General features: G+C 41.8%; 1 protein-coding gene across 1 annotated transcript; it reads right to left on the reverse strand.

The window, feature by feature from the left end:
- Positions 1-15,233: 15,233 nt before the first annotated feature.
- Positions 15,234-15,605, reverse strand: LOC136841304 (protein FAM200C-like). The gene has a single exon (XM_067108277.1). It carries the CDS (start codon positions 15,603-15,605, stop codon positions 15,234-15,236), a length of 372 nt encoding a protein of 123 aa, XP_066964378.1.
- Positions 15,606-17,225: the final 1,620 nt, after the last annotated feature.

Below are 17,225 nucleotides of genomic sequence, written 5' to 3' on the forward strand. Positions count from 1 at the left end.
CATTTGGTAGGAAAGAAAATAATTACAGTCCCGGACAACAACTCTATTGCACCCATCAACAGAAAGCTAAATAATTTCAAATTGATAGGCAGCTATAAAAACACCATTAGGAATAAAATAGTTAGAAACAAAAAGTCGGTAGAGGGGGAAGAGATTAGAGGGGGCTTATATATGGCAGCGTGTCTAGACTGTGAAGAAGGGTACTATGACGAAACTGGCAAATCATGTAAAGAGCGAAGCAAACAACATCTGCAGAGCATAAGGCATTATAATCAGACGTCGGCAGTTGCCAAACACTGTTGGGAAAATGACCACAGAATAGACTGGGAAAATATGAGTTTTCTGTACAGGAACACCAGCAAAACATCTAGACTGGTTGTAGAGAACGCCTTCATAACTTGCGCCAACAACACGATGGCAGGGAACACCGGAAACGGCTTTGAAGACAGCATATCTAGAAAAATCGTATACTCCACAGTAGCAAGGAAACGAAGGAAAAATGCAAGAGAACACACGGAAAACAGACACCTGGAAGAAGGGATCAGAGAAAGACCAAGATCACAAGGGGGTGGGGGTCACACAGGAGGAGCTAGGTGATTATAGGATTAAAAATACCCAGCACACAGATATAAATACAACTGGACTACGCGTCTGGTCATTATTCAGATACTTGATAATGTGGACTGTTTGTCCAAGAAAGCTTGTAACTTTTTCTGAATAAAAAAACTCTGTTAGATACCATCCAGTTTGAATGAGGTCCTTTTAGTAATTCTACTGATGCACAGAACAATTGTGTATAAATTTAATAAATTTAATATATATATATATATATATATATATATATATATATATATATATATATATATATATATATATATATATATATATATATATATATATATATATATATATATATATATATATATATATATATATATATATATATATATATATATTATAATGTATATATATTCTTCGTTTCATTTGACCAAACCTAATACTGTAAAGTATTCAGGAGCGAACACCATCAACACTTAATTCACCTGATCCACTGAAAGTCCTTTAAAATTGACGAAAGGTAACCATCACTGTCTGAAGTTGCAGGAAAAAATCTTATAACTCATTCGGAGCTTCGAATATCTCGCCTACTTAACTTTCTCTCTCCCTGTCTCTCTTTCTCTTTCTCTCTGTTGTTTCTCTGTCTTTCCTACATCTAAATTGAAAGAGATGTCTCTCCCACTCTTAAGTAATGGAGATGATGCCTTCATAAGCCCCTTGTCACTGTTTCAATTAATGATAGTTGGACTGATAAAAAAAAAAAACAGTAAGGCCTAATAGGCCCCCCCCCCTCTCCTCTCTCTTTCTCTCTCTGTTCCTCTCTGCCCCCCTCTCTCTCTCTCTCTCTCTCTCTCTCTCTCTCTCTCTCTCTCTCTCTCATTTTCTCACTCTCTCACTCCCTCCCAACACACTTATTAACTGTCACAGAATTCAGCATTCTTAGGCTGTGTATTCACCATCACATAGTGACACCTGGCAACTACAACAACCCGTCAATTCGTACCTGTTTCTGATGTAATCACATACAATAAATTGATATTTTATTCTTATAAATTAGAATAATATATATTCATGTCTATCTGTCATCAACGTGTATTTATTCAAAACAATAAATGACTGACTTACATTCCTCCACGAAGGGAATGATTTGTTTGATACATTATTGCATCATCACCAAAGGTACGAATTTACTGGGTTTATAGATGCCATCGGGACATGCATAGCAGTATTTTTTTTTTTTTTACCGATCTACGCATGCACGAATAGAGATGAATTCTCTCTCTCTCTCTCTCTCTCTCTCTCTCTCTCTCTCTCTCTCTCTCTCTCTCTCTCTCTCTCTCCTTTTCAGTCAGATCAGACTCTAACATTATGATTTCATAGCAATAACGGAAAAACAACTGCAACTGATGAAAGACATGTCAACAGGTGTAACTATTCTCGGCGCCCTTTCCATCAAACAACTCAAATTGGCAACGTTTTTATGAAGAAAAATCGCGAATAATGTACACTTTTAAGCATTTCGTTATGCCAAATCTATTATAAAATATTTTATATAAAATTTAAGACTTCGTAACAATACATTTATAGAATAATACGATTTATATTTAAAAGTTTAACGGTTAGGTTTACACTTTTAGTGATATATGGCAGGAAGGAAGCTGGAACTTCGTCGGGTTCCTCAAGCTTTATGCCCTGTAGGTTTTCAATGTTGATTTTATTGAGGTAATAAACAATTATATTAATAATTCTCATAAGTTATGATCAAAATTCAAGTAAATTCTGATCAAAAATTGTGTTATAGAGGATTTGGATTTATTGTTGTAGGTTAACCATGTCTGACAGCGCGAGGAATAATAGGCGGAGCGTCAAGAGAAAAATGAGAATTAACCCAGCAACGCTGAAGGAAAAGATGACGTAAAAACGAAAATTTCCTTTGTTTTGTCTGTGTTTGTATGTCTGTTATGGGGTAGGGGTTTGATTTTGAGTTAAAAACGTTTCTGGAGTGACATAGAGGCCGTGTGCAAAATTTTGTGTGGGTCTGTCAAGTATTTGAGATTTCTATAGAAGCCAAACTAATATACAAACATTCACTTTTATATTATTACATATTTGGACCGGTTTGGATGATTAAAATGAATACTGGTTGAGAGTTATCTTATGGGCCAATACCCAGAGCCAAATATGTAAGCAAAATGTAACAAAGGATAAAAATTTACCTTCTATTCACATTTAACACAAAAGAACAGGTCTCCAGAAAGCCAATGGGGTATCTTAATCTCTTTTATTTCCCTTAATTCAAACAAATTGAATGAAGCTTGGCTGGCATGCAATTCAGCAAAAAAAGGGCAACACTTAATGTACAACAGCATTTAAGTTAACAAATGAGCTACAATAAATTCTAGCTGGAATGCAACCCAGCAAAAGAGTGCAATAAGTATCAGATAACAAATTTACGGTTAACTGGCTTTCAAGATGCAATAGTAATTACACAATGATAACGCATTACAGAGCCCTGGTTCGTGTTTCTCTGATTGCTATGACTATCAGTTCAGAAGTTGTCTTGCCAGTAGCAAGGCAGAAATTGAAATCTTCTAAGGCAAAGTTCACAAGGTGACGGGTGGCAGAACACGAGGGACGAGATAACGTCTCTGGAAAAGATTTTCCAGATAAGAATTTATACACAAAAGATTCTCTCACTTGCAATAATTTATCGCAATGGAGGGATGTTTTAGTCTATGTTATTGAGCAAGAATTTGACACAATTGAAGGCTGTTTTAATCTATATCACTGAGCAAAGATTAATTCAGTTACTGGACATAATTCATAGGAGAACTAAACATGCTAGGCGTTCATAAGAGATTTTGTAGTGGGAGATGAAATCTTGAAAAGGAAGTTTGGGAGAGACGAGTGAGGGAAAAAGAAACTGGCATTTAATTGCTACTTCAGAACTTACCAGCAATCCAATATTGCAGTGTGCACATTTACAAAATGAACTTGATCCAATATGTCCTCCGTTAACAATCTAGTATGGAGCTCTGCAGGAGTAAAGACTACAGGCCGTAGATTTCGGCGTAGGAGACGACAGTGTGGCTTGTATGAGCTCTCAGCCAAGACTGCTTTGGTCAGCCCTTGTCCATCGTCTTTGGAGCTATTGTTATTGCTTGGATGCCCTCGTGCACCAGAAAAGGCGAGCCAGGAATGTTGCATGCCTAAAAGAAGCAATTAAGACCAGCAGACAGGAGATCACAGGAATATAGTTCTTGGGACAAGGGCATCTAAGGCATCTAAAGGGACAATTAGCATGTCTATCAACCCCGTGACTAATCTAAGAGCTACCTGATCTGACTTTTCCTCCCCAGACATTACTGTTAGTACCACGAAACTCCTCATATCACTGTCTGGGGGTCACCCCCTTTCAAGATATTGAATTCTGATCCCTGTGTTAAGGGGCAGAGAGGCGAGGGCAGCATATATCTGTACTAAAAAAGCTGCTCACCTCAATTATGTTACTCCCCTCCCTGAATGGGTGTTGCCCATGCAATGCAGCTAACTAAGGAGATCTACCTAACTGCTAGGATGAGAATATGAGCTTTGCTAGGTTACTAACTATGGAAATCCTAACACTAATCAAAAGGTGTCTACAGATATTTAGGAATCTGTCTCTGATGATAGTGAAAGTGCATTCCTAGGCAAGCTTTACATTGAAAATTGCATCCTATCATTAAAATGACATATTACCAGACTGCCCCAACACCAGGTTAATGACAATGATCTAGCTACAATACAGTATTGTTATAAATCACAAAAGTTCTTAAGCTAGGAGACACGTAACATGTTAAAATAAGCAACCTGAAGGGTTGATGAGTGAATGCCATGCATGAGTGGCTAGGACAGGTCCTTCAGCTTTCAAAGCTAGAGGGCAGTTCCAACTCATTTCATTTTATTGACAGGGTAGCAGAACCCATGAGTGAGGTATCCAAGCAACCTCCTCTGGACTTGGCACCTGGGGTACATTCCTAAGTGAGGCACTGTACTCGCTCTGATATATGGGATAATGTTTTATCATTACTCTATTAACAAAATCAGGTTAATCATACTTACAAGGGTATTCCCACTATCTTATATGATCTTGACTCAGATGTTATGTTTGGGTTCACTTGATGTGCAGAGATCACTCAGGCTACTTCCTCTGGGTAAGTGCCAGGATCACTCTATGATAGACAAAGAGTCCCAAGGAGAGCTTTTGGCTCTTGTTGTTAGGTGAATTGGATTTCTTCCAGACCTTCTTCTTTGGGTTCCTCCAAGGTCTATCTATGACAGTCCTAAGAGGTGATGAAGGCACCAATTCTGAGGAAAGGCCAGAAGTGCCATTGGGAGCAAAGTCAGGGGCAATCCTAGGGGCTACTGGAAGGCTCACTACATCGGCTGCTGTGACAACAGGAGCAAGGGTGGTAACAGCTTCTGCATCCCAGCAGGACAATTTCTGGTCAACCAGAAAAAGTGTAGCAGTTATGTCCACCAGAGAGAGGTTCATCCTCTGAGGACATGATTGATGAGGAAGGATTGCTGGGTGCTGAGGCTCACAATTAGCGATGACCAACTCAGTTCAGCTTAGGTCTCCCAAAGGAGAATCAATGACACCAAGTAAGGGCCAGCACAGGAGTCAAATTTGGTGCTTGCTCCATGTCCATAGGGGAAGGAGAGTGGCACTGCTCAGGGTGCTTGAGTAGCACTGGCAGAGATTTTAGGTCAGGTGGGCTTGATGAGAAACCTGGGGGTGCAAAGCTCCTAGGTGGGCCTGAGTTGGGCTGAGACAGAGATTCCTGTCCCAGGTGGAAGTTAGAGCCTCCTAGAATGCTTCTGGTTTTGGTGATCGCTGTATGTTGCTTGTTAGGGCATCCCAACCAATTCATGGAGTGCCCTTTCATTTTGCACGTCTTGCAGCAGTACTGGGTTTTGTTAGTTTCCTTTTGCTGTGAGGGAGGAATTTTTTTATGTCCATCCTTTCATGAGGAGGGAAGATGGCTTTGGTTTGCACTGGGAGTACCCCTTCCATTCAACCACTTTGGCCGGTGGAAGGTGATTCTGCTGACAGTGGCACACCTTCCAGTTGATGCCTCCCTTGTGGAGGTCACCAGGCAATGGAGGGGAGTTGGGAGAGTACATCACCAAAGGAGGTCTAGTCCCAATGGAGACTTGACTCCATGCCTAATTTTGCTCACCACATCAATGAGGTGAGATTGAGTAACCCAAGGGGTTGTGACTTGGAGCTCGACAGTTAGAATGGATGTGGAGTGGTTCTCTACACAAGTCATCATCCAGTGAGTTGTTTCATCTACAGTGGCACTGGCTGGTGCCCAGGACTGGTCAATCAGACAGATGTCTGAGGCAGCGTCCACTGTAGCCTGCAGCCCAACTGGTGAGCCAGAGCCTTCAAAGGGTGCCACTGAGACGTTCTGAGTCTCAACCCTCTCAGGCTGAGGATGTTCAGAAAGCCATGCACAGTAGGCTTGGCACTTTCAAGTTGACGTGTTTGCTAGAGGTACCATGGTTTGGGCATGCATGGAATCTAGCATTGTAGTGACCAAAGGCATCACAGTCCTTTCAGTCCCCCTTTAGCTGAGCTTGATTGGCGATGGTGTCAGAAGGTGTTGAGGTTTGCTTGGAATTAGGCAGTAATTGCATACTGGAAGTCTTCAAGGGAGTCTGTTCTTCTGGTGAGCTGGCCCTGGGAGATGCCTGGGTGGCACTATGCACTGGTGAGACGTTCTGGAAGATGAGTTATAGTTCTCCCAAGCATCAGCCATATGACAGCCTTCCATGAGTGTGCTGGGCTGTTTATCATTGAGGTACAAAGCGAGAGGCCCAGAAGCACACTGGAAGAAATCTTCCAGCATCATCCTGTTAAACAGGTCCTCGAACTTAGTGCACGTCATGGAGTTGAGCCAACACTGACAGTTCGGGTCTTGTGGTAGCCCCATTCAGCCCAGGACTGACCGATCTCTTTGGGAGAACGCTAAACCCTTGTCTCATTTCTCTGAGGTTATCTTCCAAACTTCCTCCATGTTTCCCCTGGTACAACTACCCAGTGGGTGGAGGGCGGCCTTCGCTTTACCTTCCGTATGCTTGGAGAGAAGTAAGGCCCTCTCCATCTCTGTGGCACTGTAGTTTGTAAAGAGCGATTCTACTTCTTCCAGCCACTCCTTTGGCTCGTCGTCAGTCCACTTTGGTATCAGTGAATTGATACTGGATACAGGAGGATTAGGCAGAGCAGGTGTGGGGTTAGAAGTTTGTTGTAGGTGTAGAGCTTTGGCACTGTCCTTTTGGGTTTTCTCAAGTGCTGTCTCCTTTTCCTTTAGAGCTAGCTCATACTGCCTTTGCTCTTCTCTCTCCTTCCTTGGTTCTTCTCTTTCTGCCCTTTCTCTTTCTGGCTTTGCTTCTTTATACCTCCTTTGTTCTCCTCTCTCCTTCCTTTGTTCTTCTCTCTCTGCCCTTTCTCTTTCTTCTCTGGCTTCTCTCTCCTCCCTTTGTTCTTCTCTCTCTGCCCTTTCTCTGGCTGCTATTGCTTCTTCATACTTCCTTTGTTTTTCCTCCTTTTCCAGTTCATACTGTCTTTGCTCCTCTTTCTCTCTCTTGTTTCTCCCTTTTGAGGGTGGCATCTAGCCTATCTTGTGCCCACTTGGTGAGATCTTTTCCTGTGAGTCCTGCCTCCTTTCCTATATTCATGAATGCTTGGTACTGGTCTGCTGACATGGTTCTGGTAGGTTAGGATATATTGAAATGGATCAGGGAAGTAAAATGATTTTTGGGAAGTGTCCCTTAAATTTGGTGACACTTTGATGGAATGGCACCTTTTGATAAGGTGTCACTGTGGCTGAGTGTGCTGTTCAAAGGTCACATTGATGGTGGTCCTTGGTTAGCAAAACCTTAAGGATAAACACGCTACTGTTGGCACTCTGCCTCAGTGCACAGGCGAGGCTTGTGTATACATACAAGACTCTTTCTTGGTGGCACTAAAGTGCTGATGTGTTCCAGGGAACACCACTAAATTGTGGTACAAATGATCATACTAAAGGAAATGGCACTCCACCCGAAGCAGAGTGCAAGCAATAAGTAATAGGGAAAGAAAAGGTAAAACGTTCTAGGTAGGTTACTCGTTGACAGTCCCCCAGATTAGTGGTGCTGTGAAAGGGGAATCCCTTTGTTGTTGGCAGTGGGCAACTAGTTCCTTAGTACTCCCTTTCATGCAGAGGGAGGAAGTTTTTGGGTGTGCACTCAATGTGTGATTTATTGCTTACTGTATACGTAAGTCTTGGAAAGGACCCACTCATGCAAGACAGTTCCAGTAACTGTTATTAATTTTAACCTGCACCCCAAATTATTTGGTAATGCAGAGGTTTCTTAATGGTTGTCTGTTCTCTCCTTTCAAGAAACGGTACAAGCACCCGCTCAGCTGCCTAAAGTGCTTACTATGAAAATGTGTGAAAACTGATACAAGCCACCATGACGTGAGTGAATATATAAATGAAAGCACTATGTGTGGGAAAAGTCAACAAAAGCAAGATACACTGATGAAATGCAAGGGTTATCCCAGGTATTAAATTCGAGATCTAAAATTGAGTTTTATCTCCCTTGGCTTTGAAAGCAATAGGTTTTTGTTCAATAATATCTAACACGATTAACAAACCATTGTCTTATTATTTCAGGATAAATGCCATACTAGCAAAAATATCGGAGTTTCTCTCTCTCTCTTTCTCCTGACTGAGAGTGTATATCGTATAAGAATGACTCTTTACCTCTAACTAATTTACTATACTCCGATCTGAAAGGTTATAATGAAATGTGATTTCTAGTTCCTGTTGCTTTAATTAATATGTAAAAGATTCCTAATTTACTATCCAAGATTTATGTTAGGTTTGTGTGTACGAAGGAATGGAATCTGTTCATCGGCATCCGGAGGGGTGACGGTGATTGACATGACAGTTTCAAAGTTGCGAGGGCATAGCCAAACTACATGTGGTTCTGTTTACTAACAATGGAGATTCAAGATGGCTGCTCGTGACGTCACACAAACAACCAATCAAAATGGCGAATGGAGTCACGTGACTGCGGACAGCTGTGAACTGGTGTGTGGAGGGCCACCAATGTTTGTCACTCTAGTGACATCACGGATATACACAACTCACACTATTTTGTTAATTTATAATACAAAGAAAGGAGGAAAACACTTATTTTGTCTGACAGAATGATTTATGTATGTGCATAGATACACATTACTAACTTAAAACATGAATAATGAGTTTATGTTACTTTTATATACACACACACACACACACATATATATATATATATATATATATATATATATATATATATATATATATATATATATATATATATATATATATATATATATACTGTATATGTATATATATATTGCTACAAATGTCAAGGGGATACTTACTTGATTCTGGGCGGCAATGGATGAACGCAGGGAGTTCCTTATATTTATTACACATCTGACTCAATATTAGGACAATTCACAGACAAACAAGGGAAAATCTGTGGCTTAGGGCCTTCTTCATGTGAGGGAAAATTACGTAAACTCAAGGGTTCTCTTAACTAATTATATTTACATAAACACATATCAGAAGATTGACAAATTGCTGGGCAGGCAATAATAAGGGTCTGCTAAATGAATGAATCCAACACAGAATAAATATTCTATGCTGATGATGTCTTCATAACAGGAAACATTGCAGTGGGGGTAGAAGGGGACTGCACATGGAGAGAGGGATTCCACAGTCGAGGCCTATCTGCAATATATGCGAGTCGGTTACTTGCAAGAATAATAAGATGCTCAAAGGGGACTGAGGGATTGCACAGATGGTGCCAAATAACTCAGTTTGGCACTAAATACATAATTACATTAACACTGAATGCTCCAACACAAATTACTGAAAGTGATCACACAATGGAAAATAAATGAAAAATCAGAGAGAAATAACAGGAATCATGACTGACTAAGAAACCTTATTCCGGTACATTACCTTCGTTAAGCTGACAGTGTCCTCGTTTGATAGGGCACTGGCCATGGAGGAGGGAATTAAAATGCCACTACAAAGGTATACTGGTTTGAACCTTGGAGTCGAACACTTGGAAAGTTCGAGGGTCAGGCAAGGTTAAAGACATCTGTCCGGGGTGGTGTTCTGAGTGCTTATCTCTCTCGATTTCTATTGCATCGTCTTTAAATAACCTTTGGAGATTACGCATCGCATCCAACATAGGTGGCGCAAAGGTCAATCTTTGCCATGTTTTGTATATAGGCCGCATGGCATCAGTTAACACTGGTGGAGGGTTTAGAGCAGGGCGGGGCGCCAACTTTCTCTTTTCAGCTCTGCCCTTGCCTTGCTTGATGCTGAGAAGGTACGATGGTCACCTGGAAAACAAGGCCTTAGGCAGTCATTTGGACAGAGAGAAGGGTTAGGCTTAACCATTTTGGGGAATGAAGAAGAGAGTTCATGAAGGGGTGAAGTGGAAACCCACAGTTATAGTAATTAAAACAATTGAAATGAATTTTATTTCTTTCTCTGCTACTTTACAGATGTAAAAATACGGTGGGGTGGCTTGGAAAAGGTTCCATCCATTGCACCTCCCCAGCCAAGTTAGCATTCACACCCCAGATCAGGTGAGAATGATTACCAGCAAGCAAACTCACTTAAAGACTTACTTTGCTTCTCTCTCATTTCCCTTTGGTGCCTCATAATTTAACTTAAACTTTTGCGTAGCATTAATTTCAAGAGGCAAAACAACACTGTGACATTTACGTTAACACAGAATAAATACTTGCTGCTAGAAATTACATATTCTTATCAGTAAATTCCTATTGCATTAAGGCAGCATTAATCAGAATATTTTTTACAACATAATGGTATAGTTAAAACAATGAATTAATACTAGGTTAATTCTAGAGATACTTCATGCACTCTTAATGATAATCAGTTAAGAATTTTGCACATATGCAGTTAGTCTGCCTTGAAGAGGCATTACAATAAGGTAAATGTGGTCTTGGTTAGGTGTTTCCATGATACTTGAGCAAGAGCTCAGTGCCATTCAGGCACTATAAGCACAAGGTTGCGAGTCTGAGACTTGAGATTTATTACAGAGACTCACAAAGAGAATAGGTGACAGATCCAGAGCAATCAATGACTGTTAATAAAAGATGATGATTAAATATGCCGAAATTACATTCCTTAGCCTATGGAAAACAGCTAGGTACATTCTTAGCCCAAGAAGGCCAGAAAGGTAGCTAGAGGGCACGACTCTTCCAGCAGGATCATTTGCCAGCATCTACGATAATGGCACTGTGCCAAGTTGGCACTCATATAATAATAACTAAGGGCGATGACATATCGTATATTAAATGCATCATGCTGCGGTAGGCATGAAAGGGAAATCATAGGACTTAAACAGTTGGCATATCTGTCAATGGCACTCTGCATTGGCAGAGGGGATTAAGGTAAGGCATAAAATAAATGTGAGTAATAATCAAAAGTAAGGAAAGGAAATGTTAAAGTAAAAGAATAAGGGATAGAGTTATAAGGAAAATAAATAGGTGAAGGACCCTGACATCATCTTCTTTATAGAGGTGCCAAAGTCTTCATAGGATAAAAGGGATGGCACTGGGCCAGTTTGGCAGGGGTGCCAGGAGAGCTCATGGGCTCTCTTTAAGCTACCTGGAATTATCCACGCCCGTGGTATTTCCTCCACGGACCTCTCTTATTTTCACGGTTTGTCGTGGTCAAGGAATTGGTGGAACCGAGCCCAGGGAGGGTATTTGAGTGCCTCCAGTATAGGCTTCTTTGACTGCTGATGCAGGAGCCCCTTTTACAATCTCTACCATGATCCGCCGCAGTTCCTTGAGTTCATTGGCCAATTGAGACATGGCAGAATCCTTACTCACTGTTGTGTCTGCGGTGGACTGAGACAGAGCAGAAGTGGTCATGGGGGGCTCGCAGGTAAGAATGGCCAGCTCAGGTATGGGTTGTGAGGCCACACCTTTGGGTGAGCTTCCACTGTGGTCGGAAGGATCCGTCACCCTTACCGGCATTGGTAGTGGAACCAAGCCAGGGGAAGAGAGGGGGGGGGCCGGAATGGGCTCTCTGGAATGGAGATCAGGGACGTGCTCTGGCACTGGCACTAAGGCAGGGTCAGGCATTAATAATTTATTTGGAATTTGCTTGTCATTCAAGACAGATGGAGCTTGGCACTGCCCAGTGCACCCGGGTGACAGGTGACACTGGCAGAGATTGTAAATCAAGTATGGGATCTCCTGGAGGAGGATCTGTTTGGGGCCCTGGCACCTGCACTAGGGCAGGGCCAGCCACCGGAATGTGATCAGGAATCAATCTTGATGGAGGGGGCCACTGCACATTGCACTCAGGTGGCACTGGCAGTGAAACGAATGCAGGTGTTTGAGGCTTACTCAAGCCTAGTGAATGATTTGGGGGATTTGGACCCCTGGATTGCTGTAACTTAGATGGGGACTGGAAATCCTGTCCCAGGAGGAGGTCATAACCTCCAGGAATGTACCTGGCTACTGTGAAGTTGCAGATTTCAGATCTATGAGGTCTCGTGATCCTCAACTTGACAGTAGGAAGTATCATCTTAAAGTGATTGATACCTTCAATCGTGACGAGTTTACACTTGTTAATGGTAGCGTCACAGGGAACTTTGTCTTCCCTTATGAGGGACATTTGTGATCCAGAATCATCAAATGCCTTGACTTGGCTGGCGGGGCACTACCTCGGGGAAGTGCCACATAAATGGGACCCTGGGCTGGAGGACCTAAAGATGTTGGGTGGGTGACTGCCAAGGCAAGGGTGGGTGTATTTGGCTTATTATTATTAGGTCATTTTACCCATCGGGCTGAGTGCCCATGGACTTTGCAAGCGGGGCAATAGGTCCGGCTATAATCTTTACCTGGCACTGTCCTATAGGAGGGAGCAGGCCCTTTACTTTTCGTCCACAAACCAGGTGTGGCTCGTTGGGGTATTGTCCCATTTGAGGATATCAGCGGGGCGGACAAGAGTAATTTTTTAGAAGAATTGTGCAAGTGATGATACAAGCATCAAATTTAGCACAATTGTTCTCCAGGGGATACTAATCAAATCTGCCCAATTGGCCAATTGAAAATCCAAAATGGCGGCCATTTTTCATCACCCGAAGTTGATGTTTTGCTTAGAAATATTTGTAGTTGTCTGAATTGCATGATCTAAGTGTGGATTCCTATATTTTTAAGCCTGCTGATGTATATTTTCTAGTTTATAACATGGTCAAGGCACTGGATTAAAGCAGTGACTGTCGGGCACTACCAAGGCACATTGGTGACATCACTGCTGTGAAACTCAACATGGGGTTCAGTGTCAGCTGACTAGGAAATTTATATTGGCATCATACTGCAACAAACTACTATTATCCCAAATGCTGCCTAATCAACCCCAAATCAGTTAGGCAGCCACACCTGAATGGACAGGACGTGCCAGCGTGGGAGAGCCGAACCAAGGATAACAGGGTTTTAGTTATCTGGATGGTGTACAGATCGCACGGGACTTATGACACTGGATGAATGATCGGACTAGGTGTATGGCACAGTGCAAGAACCTAGTTGTATCCCATACAGGAAAGCACCTATTGTATAGTACAGGACATAAGAGGCCTATTATACTATTACATGTACAGGGTGGTAAAAGGATAAACCCTTGACCCTGAACGTCATCATAATCATGGAATCAAACTCTAATGGATGATCATAGAAAACAGACTGGACCAAGTGTTACCTATGTCAGGAGGTTAAGAAAGAAGATCTAAAATCTCCCGGGCCAATTCTGCCGGAAGAGGGGATGATGGATATACGAACCTGGCAAAGAATATTCCTCTGTTTCACTCACTCAATGCGCTACCATCAAGCTAGACCCTGCAAGACTGGACGAAGGTTCTGGGATAGAGGAAACATTAAGAAAAAATAAGGTACAATATCATGAGAGTTGCAGGCTTCTGTTCAACAACACAAAGTTACACCGAGCTGAAAAAAGAGCAAGTCATGTAGGTACTAGTGATGAGGGCAGTAGAAGTAAGATTCCACGAAAGCTCTAAGAAACTAAAACACAAGAATGCTTCTTCTGTGAAACTGAAGGAGGGGAGCTTAGAGAAGCAATGACAAAGTAAGTGAATAGGAGAATAAATGAATGTGCCAAAACAGTGATACAAAACTTCTCACCAAACTAAGTGCAGGCGATGTCGTAGTCCAAGAAGTGAAATATCACCCTGGCTGTCTGGTGGCATTGTATAACCAAGAACGGGCATACCTAAAGGTGCGGGAGCAAAAAAAAACACAGGAACACTGGAAGGATGCATATCCAATTGCTTTCTCTGAACTAGTCACCTACATCTGCGAGATGGAAAATGCCAGTGAGAGGCCACCGATTTTCAAGCTTGCTGATTTGACCAAGCTTTACAAGCAGAGGCTGGAACAGCTTGGTGTTGACTCGCCTGATGTTCATCCTACTCGACTCAAGGATCAGCTGCTTTTGCACATTCCACAGCTGCAAGGTAATTGCCAAGGACAAGAAGTTCTGTTGGCTGTTGAAACTGATATAGGTTCAATCCTATCAGAAGCATCCCGTTATGGTGAAGCGATCCATCTAGCAAAAGCCGCTGTGATAATAAAACAAGACATGCTCCATCAGAAGTCAAATTTCAGCAGCTATTTTCATGACAAAGACTTAGAACAGGCTGTGCCACCATCACTGCCTCAGTTTGTATGCAGGATCGAACATGGTGCAGACATCAAGTCCCAACTCCATCATGGAGCGTCGAAATCAGACTTTGCTATATCACAACTTCTACAGTACAACTGCTTCGCCAAATACAAGGAAGGAACGGATGTCCAAAGGCATTCCAAGGACCGGGAGCTACATTTTGCAGCCTACATGGGCCTGTATGTGTTTGCCAAGACGAGGAAGAGACAAATAATTGAAATGCTCCATGAGAATGGGCTCAGCATATCATATGACCGAGTCCTAGAAATCTCAGCACAGTTAGGAGAAGCAGTTGTTGCACAGTATGTGGAAGATGAAGTAATCTGCCCTCCAGTATTGAGAAAGAATTTGTTCACAGCTGGAGCAGTTGACAACATAGATCATAATCCGACTGCAATTACAGCTGAAACATCTTTACATGGTACACGTGTGTCCATTTTCCAGCATCAAACACAGGAAATCCTGGTGATGAACGTGAGCCACTCAAACTAGATATAGAGCAGTGGTTCCCAAACTATCTTACCTGAGGCCCCTATTTTGCTTCCAGTAAACCCGTGACGCCCCACTCCTCTCTTTTTTTTTTATATGAAATGATTCTTACATTTATTTCTTAGCATTGCACAGGAAAACAGATTTCTGTTTGTATTACATTTTAATAATGAAAGCCACTCAAACAAATAATAGTACATTCCAGTAACTAAAAACGAAACATTTGGTTCAAAGTGAGCGAAAAAAAAGTTTGAACATTAGCAAATTGGCAAAATTGAGTTGCAATTTTAAGAATAGATCATTTGAAAACATGGCATATAATATTTGGAAATACTTATGAGACTAAGGCACAATTTCCAGTCAAAATTAGTGAGATGGATGCTGCTGCTTCTTCCTCACAAGATCAGAAATTCTAGGATTGAAGGATGACAGCGCACAACGCAAGTCATTTCCTACATCAAGTCGGTTGCGCTGTTTTGTTTTCAGAACAACAAGAGCTGAAAATCCTGCTTCACAAAGATAAGTAGAAGAAAAGGAAGAATCACACGTTTCTTCACCTACTTTTGGGTACATGGGGAGATATTTCACCCAAAACTCTTCTAACTTCATTGTTTCAAAGTCCCTTTTCGCACTCGAGTCACATTTCAAATCAATGGCTTCCTCTTGCAGTGATTCCAGTAGCAACTCCACATCAGTGTTAAATGGATTCTGCACCAATGTCCAAAGAGAATTCTCCATTGAGACATCTGGAAAATAGTGTATATATTCCTCAGCAAGGGAATCCAGATGTGATAAAACCTCTTTTGTCACGTCATACTGCTCAATTTTTCTCTTCTCAGACAAGAGCTCATTTAGATGTGAGAACGATGAAAAGTTCCCAACTTGTACTTTTCTTTTCCAAAGATGAATTTTTTTCGGTGAAAGCTCTGATTACATCAGAGTGTGCAATGATGTTTGTGTTTCTTCCTTGTAACTTCAAATTGAGGTTGTTGATAGCCCAAAACGTGTAAAGAGAACTAGCTTAATAGAAAACGGGTTGGAGTGACTGCTATAATTATACTTTGCATGTATGTAATGACAGATATTTGTTCTTTTAATGATTTTATTATTCTATTAAACAAGTAATTTCGAGCAGATGACTTCACGCCCCCCTTGTATCGTCCTCACGCCCCCCTATTGGGGCGCGCCCCCCAGTTTAGGAACCACTGATATAGAGTCAAAAATGAAGGTTAAAAAAGTTCCAGAGCTTCCAGAAGCATACACCAATATTCGACCAGCATACATCACCAAAATTCCCAGTCCTCCTCCATGTCTGGTATCAAGGATGCCACATACAGCAGCAGACACAATGAGCAGACACCGAGTGCCCAGAAATCTTTCTTTGAATAGGTGAAATCACTCTTTGCAGTGATGCAGGAGATGGGTAACCCATTCCAAGAAGAACCAGCAGACCTGATGGTGTTAGATACAAAGAACATTGCAGACACAACTCTAGCTGAAATGGTAGCTACACATCACCGGCAAGGCAAAGAGCAGTTCCTATCATTTATGAAAGGGCTAGAGGATGAAGCTGAAAGTCTTTTCTATCATCCAATCAAGAAGAACCCTGTTTCATTCTTCAAACAAGAATAGGCTGAGGGAATTTCTAAGGAGAAAGTCCTAAAAGATGACTGTCACTTATTCTCACGACTGTTCATCTCAAGCCAGAACAGACAGTGTGACTTGCAAGAATTCTTCAAGCACGAGAATCAGTCATACCCTGCATCTCTCAGTGACAGCGGCAAGTTTCATACGTGTCAGAAGTCACAGCTGGTTGAAATTCTTGAAGCGCAAGTGAATGTCCCAGTGGGAAAACCAAAGGGAGATACAATCATCATTGATGGCTCAGCACTTATCAATGCCTCACCTCCACATACTTCAAAGACATTTAATGACTATGCCAAAGAAGACATCATCCCAAAGGTGGAATTCTATGGTGCTCGGTACAAGCGGGTGGACATAGTCTTTGGTATATACAAGAAATCAAAAAGGGGGAAAGGAATCAGAAGAAGACTGACAGGAACAAGCAAGACACCAGGAAACTGGCAAAGCTTCCTTCGTGACCCCAGCAACAAGGCTGAACTGTTTCACTTCCTGGCCGAAAAGATATGTGAAGCAGAAACAGCAAGCACAGTCATCGTCACAAAAGTCTCTGGATGCTGTGTTCCCATGTTGTCACGAAGAAGCTGACAGTCGAATATTTGTTCACGCTAGGGATGCAACGACTGATGGGAGCAAGTCTATAATCATCAAGGCTAATGACACAGATGTGCTAGTCATAGCAATATCTGTACTGCCATCCTTCCAGAAACTAGGTCT

This window comes from Macrobrachium rosenbergii, chromosome 8 (genome assembly GCF_040412425.1).
Source record: "Macrobrachium rosenbergii isolate ZJJX-2024 chromosome 8, ASM4041242v1, whole genome shotgun sequence".
NCBI lineage: Eukaryota > Metazoa > Arthropoda > Malacostraca > Decapoda > Palaemonidae > Macrobrachium > Macrobrachium rosenbergii.

Excerpts from the sequence above, each read along its gene's own strand:
- LOC136841304 (XM_067108277.1), bottom strand. The coding sequence starts at position 15,605 with ATGGAGAATTCTCTTTGGACATTGGTGCAGAATCCATTTAACACTGAT.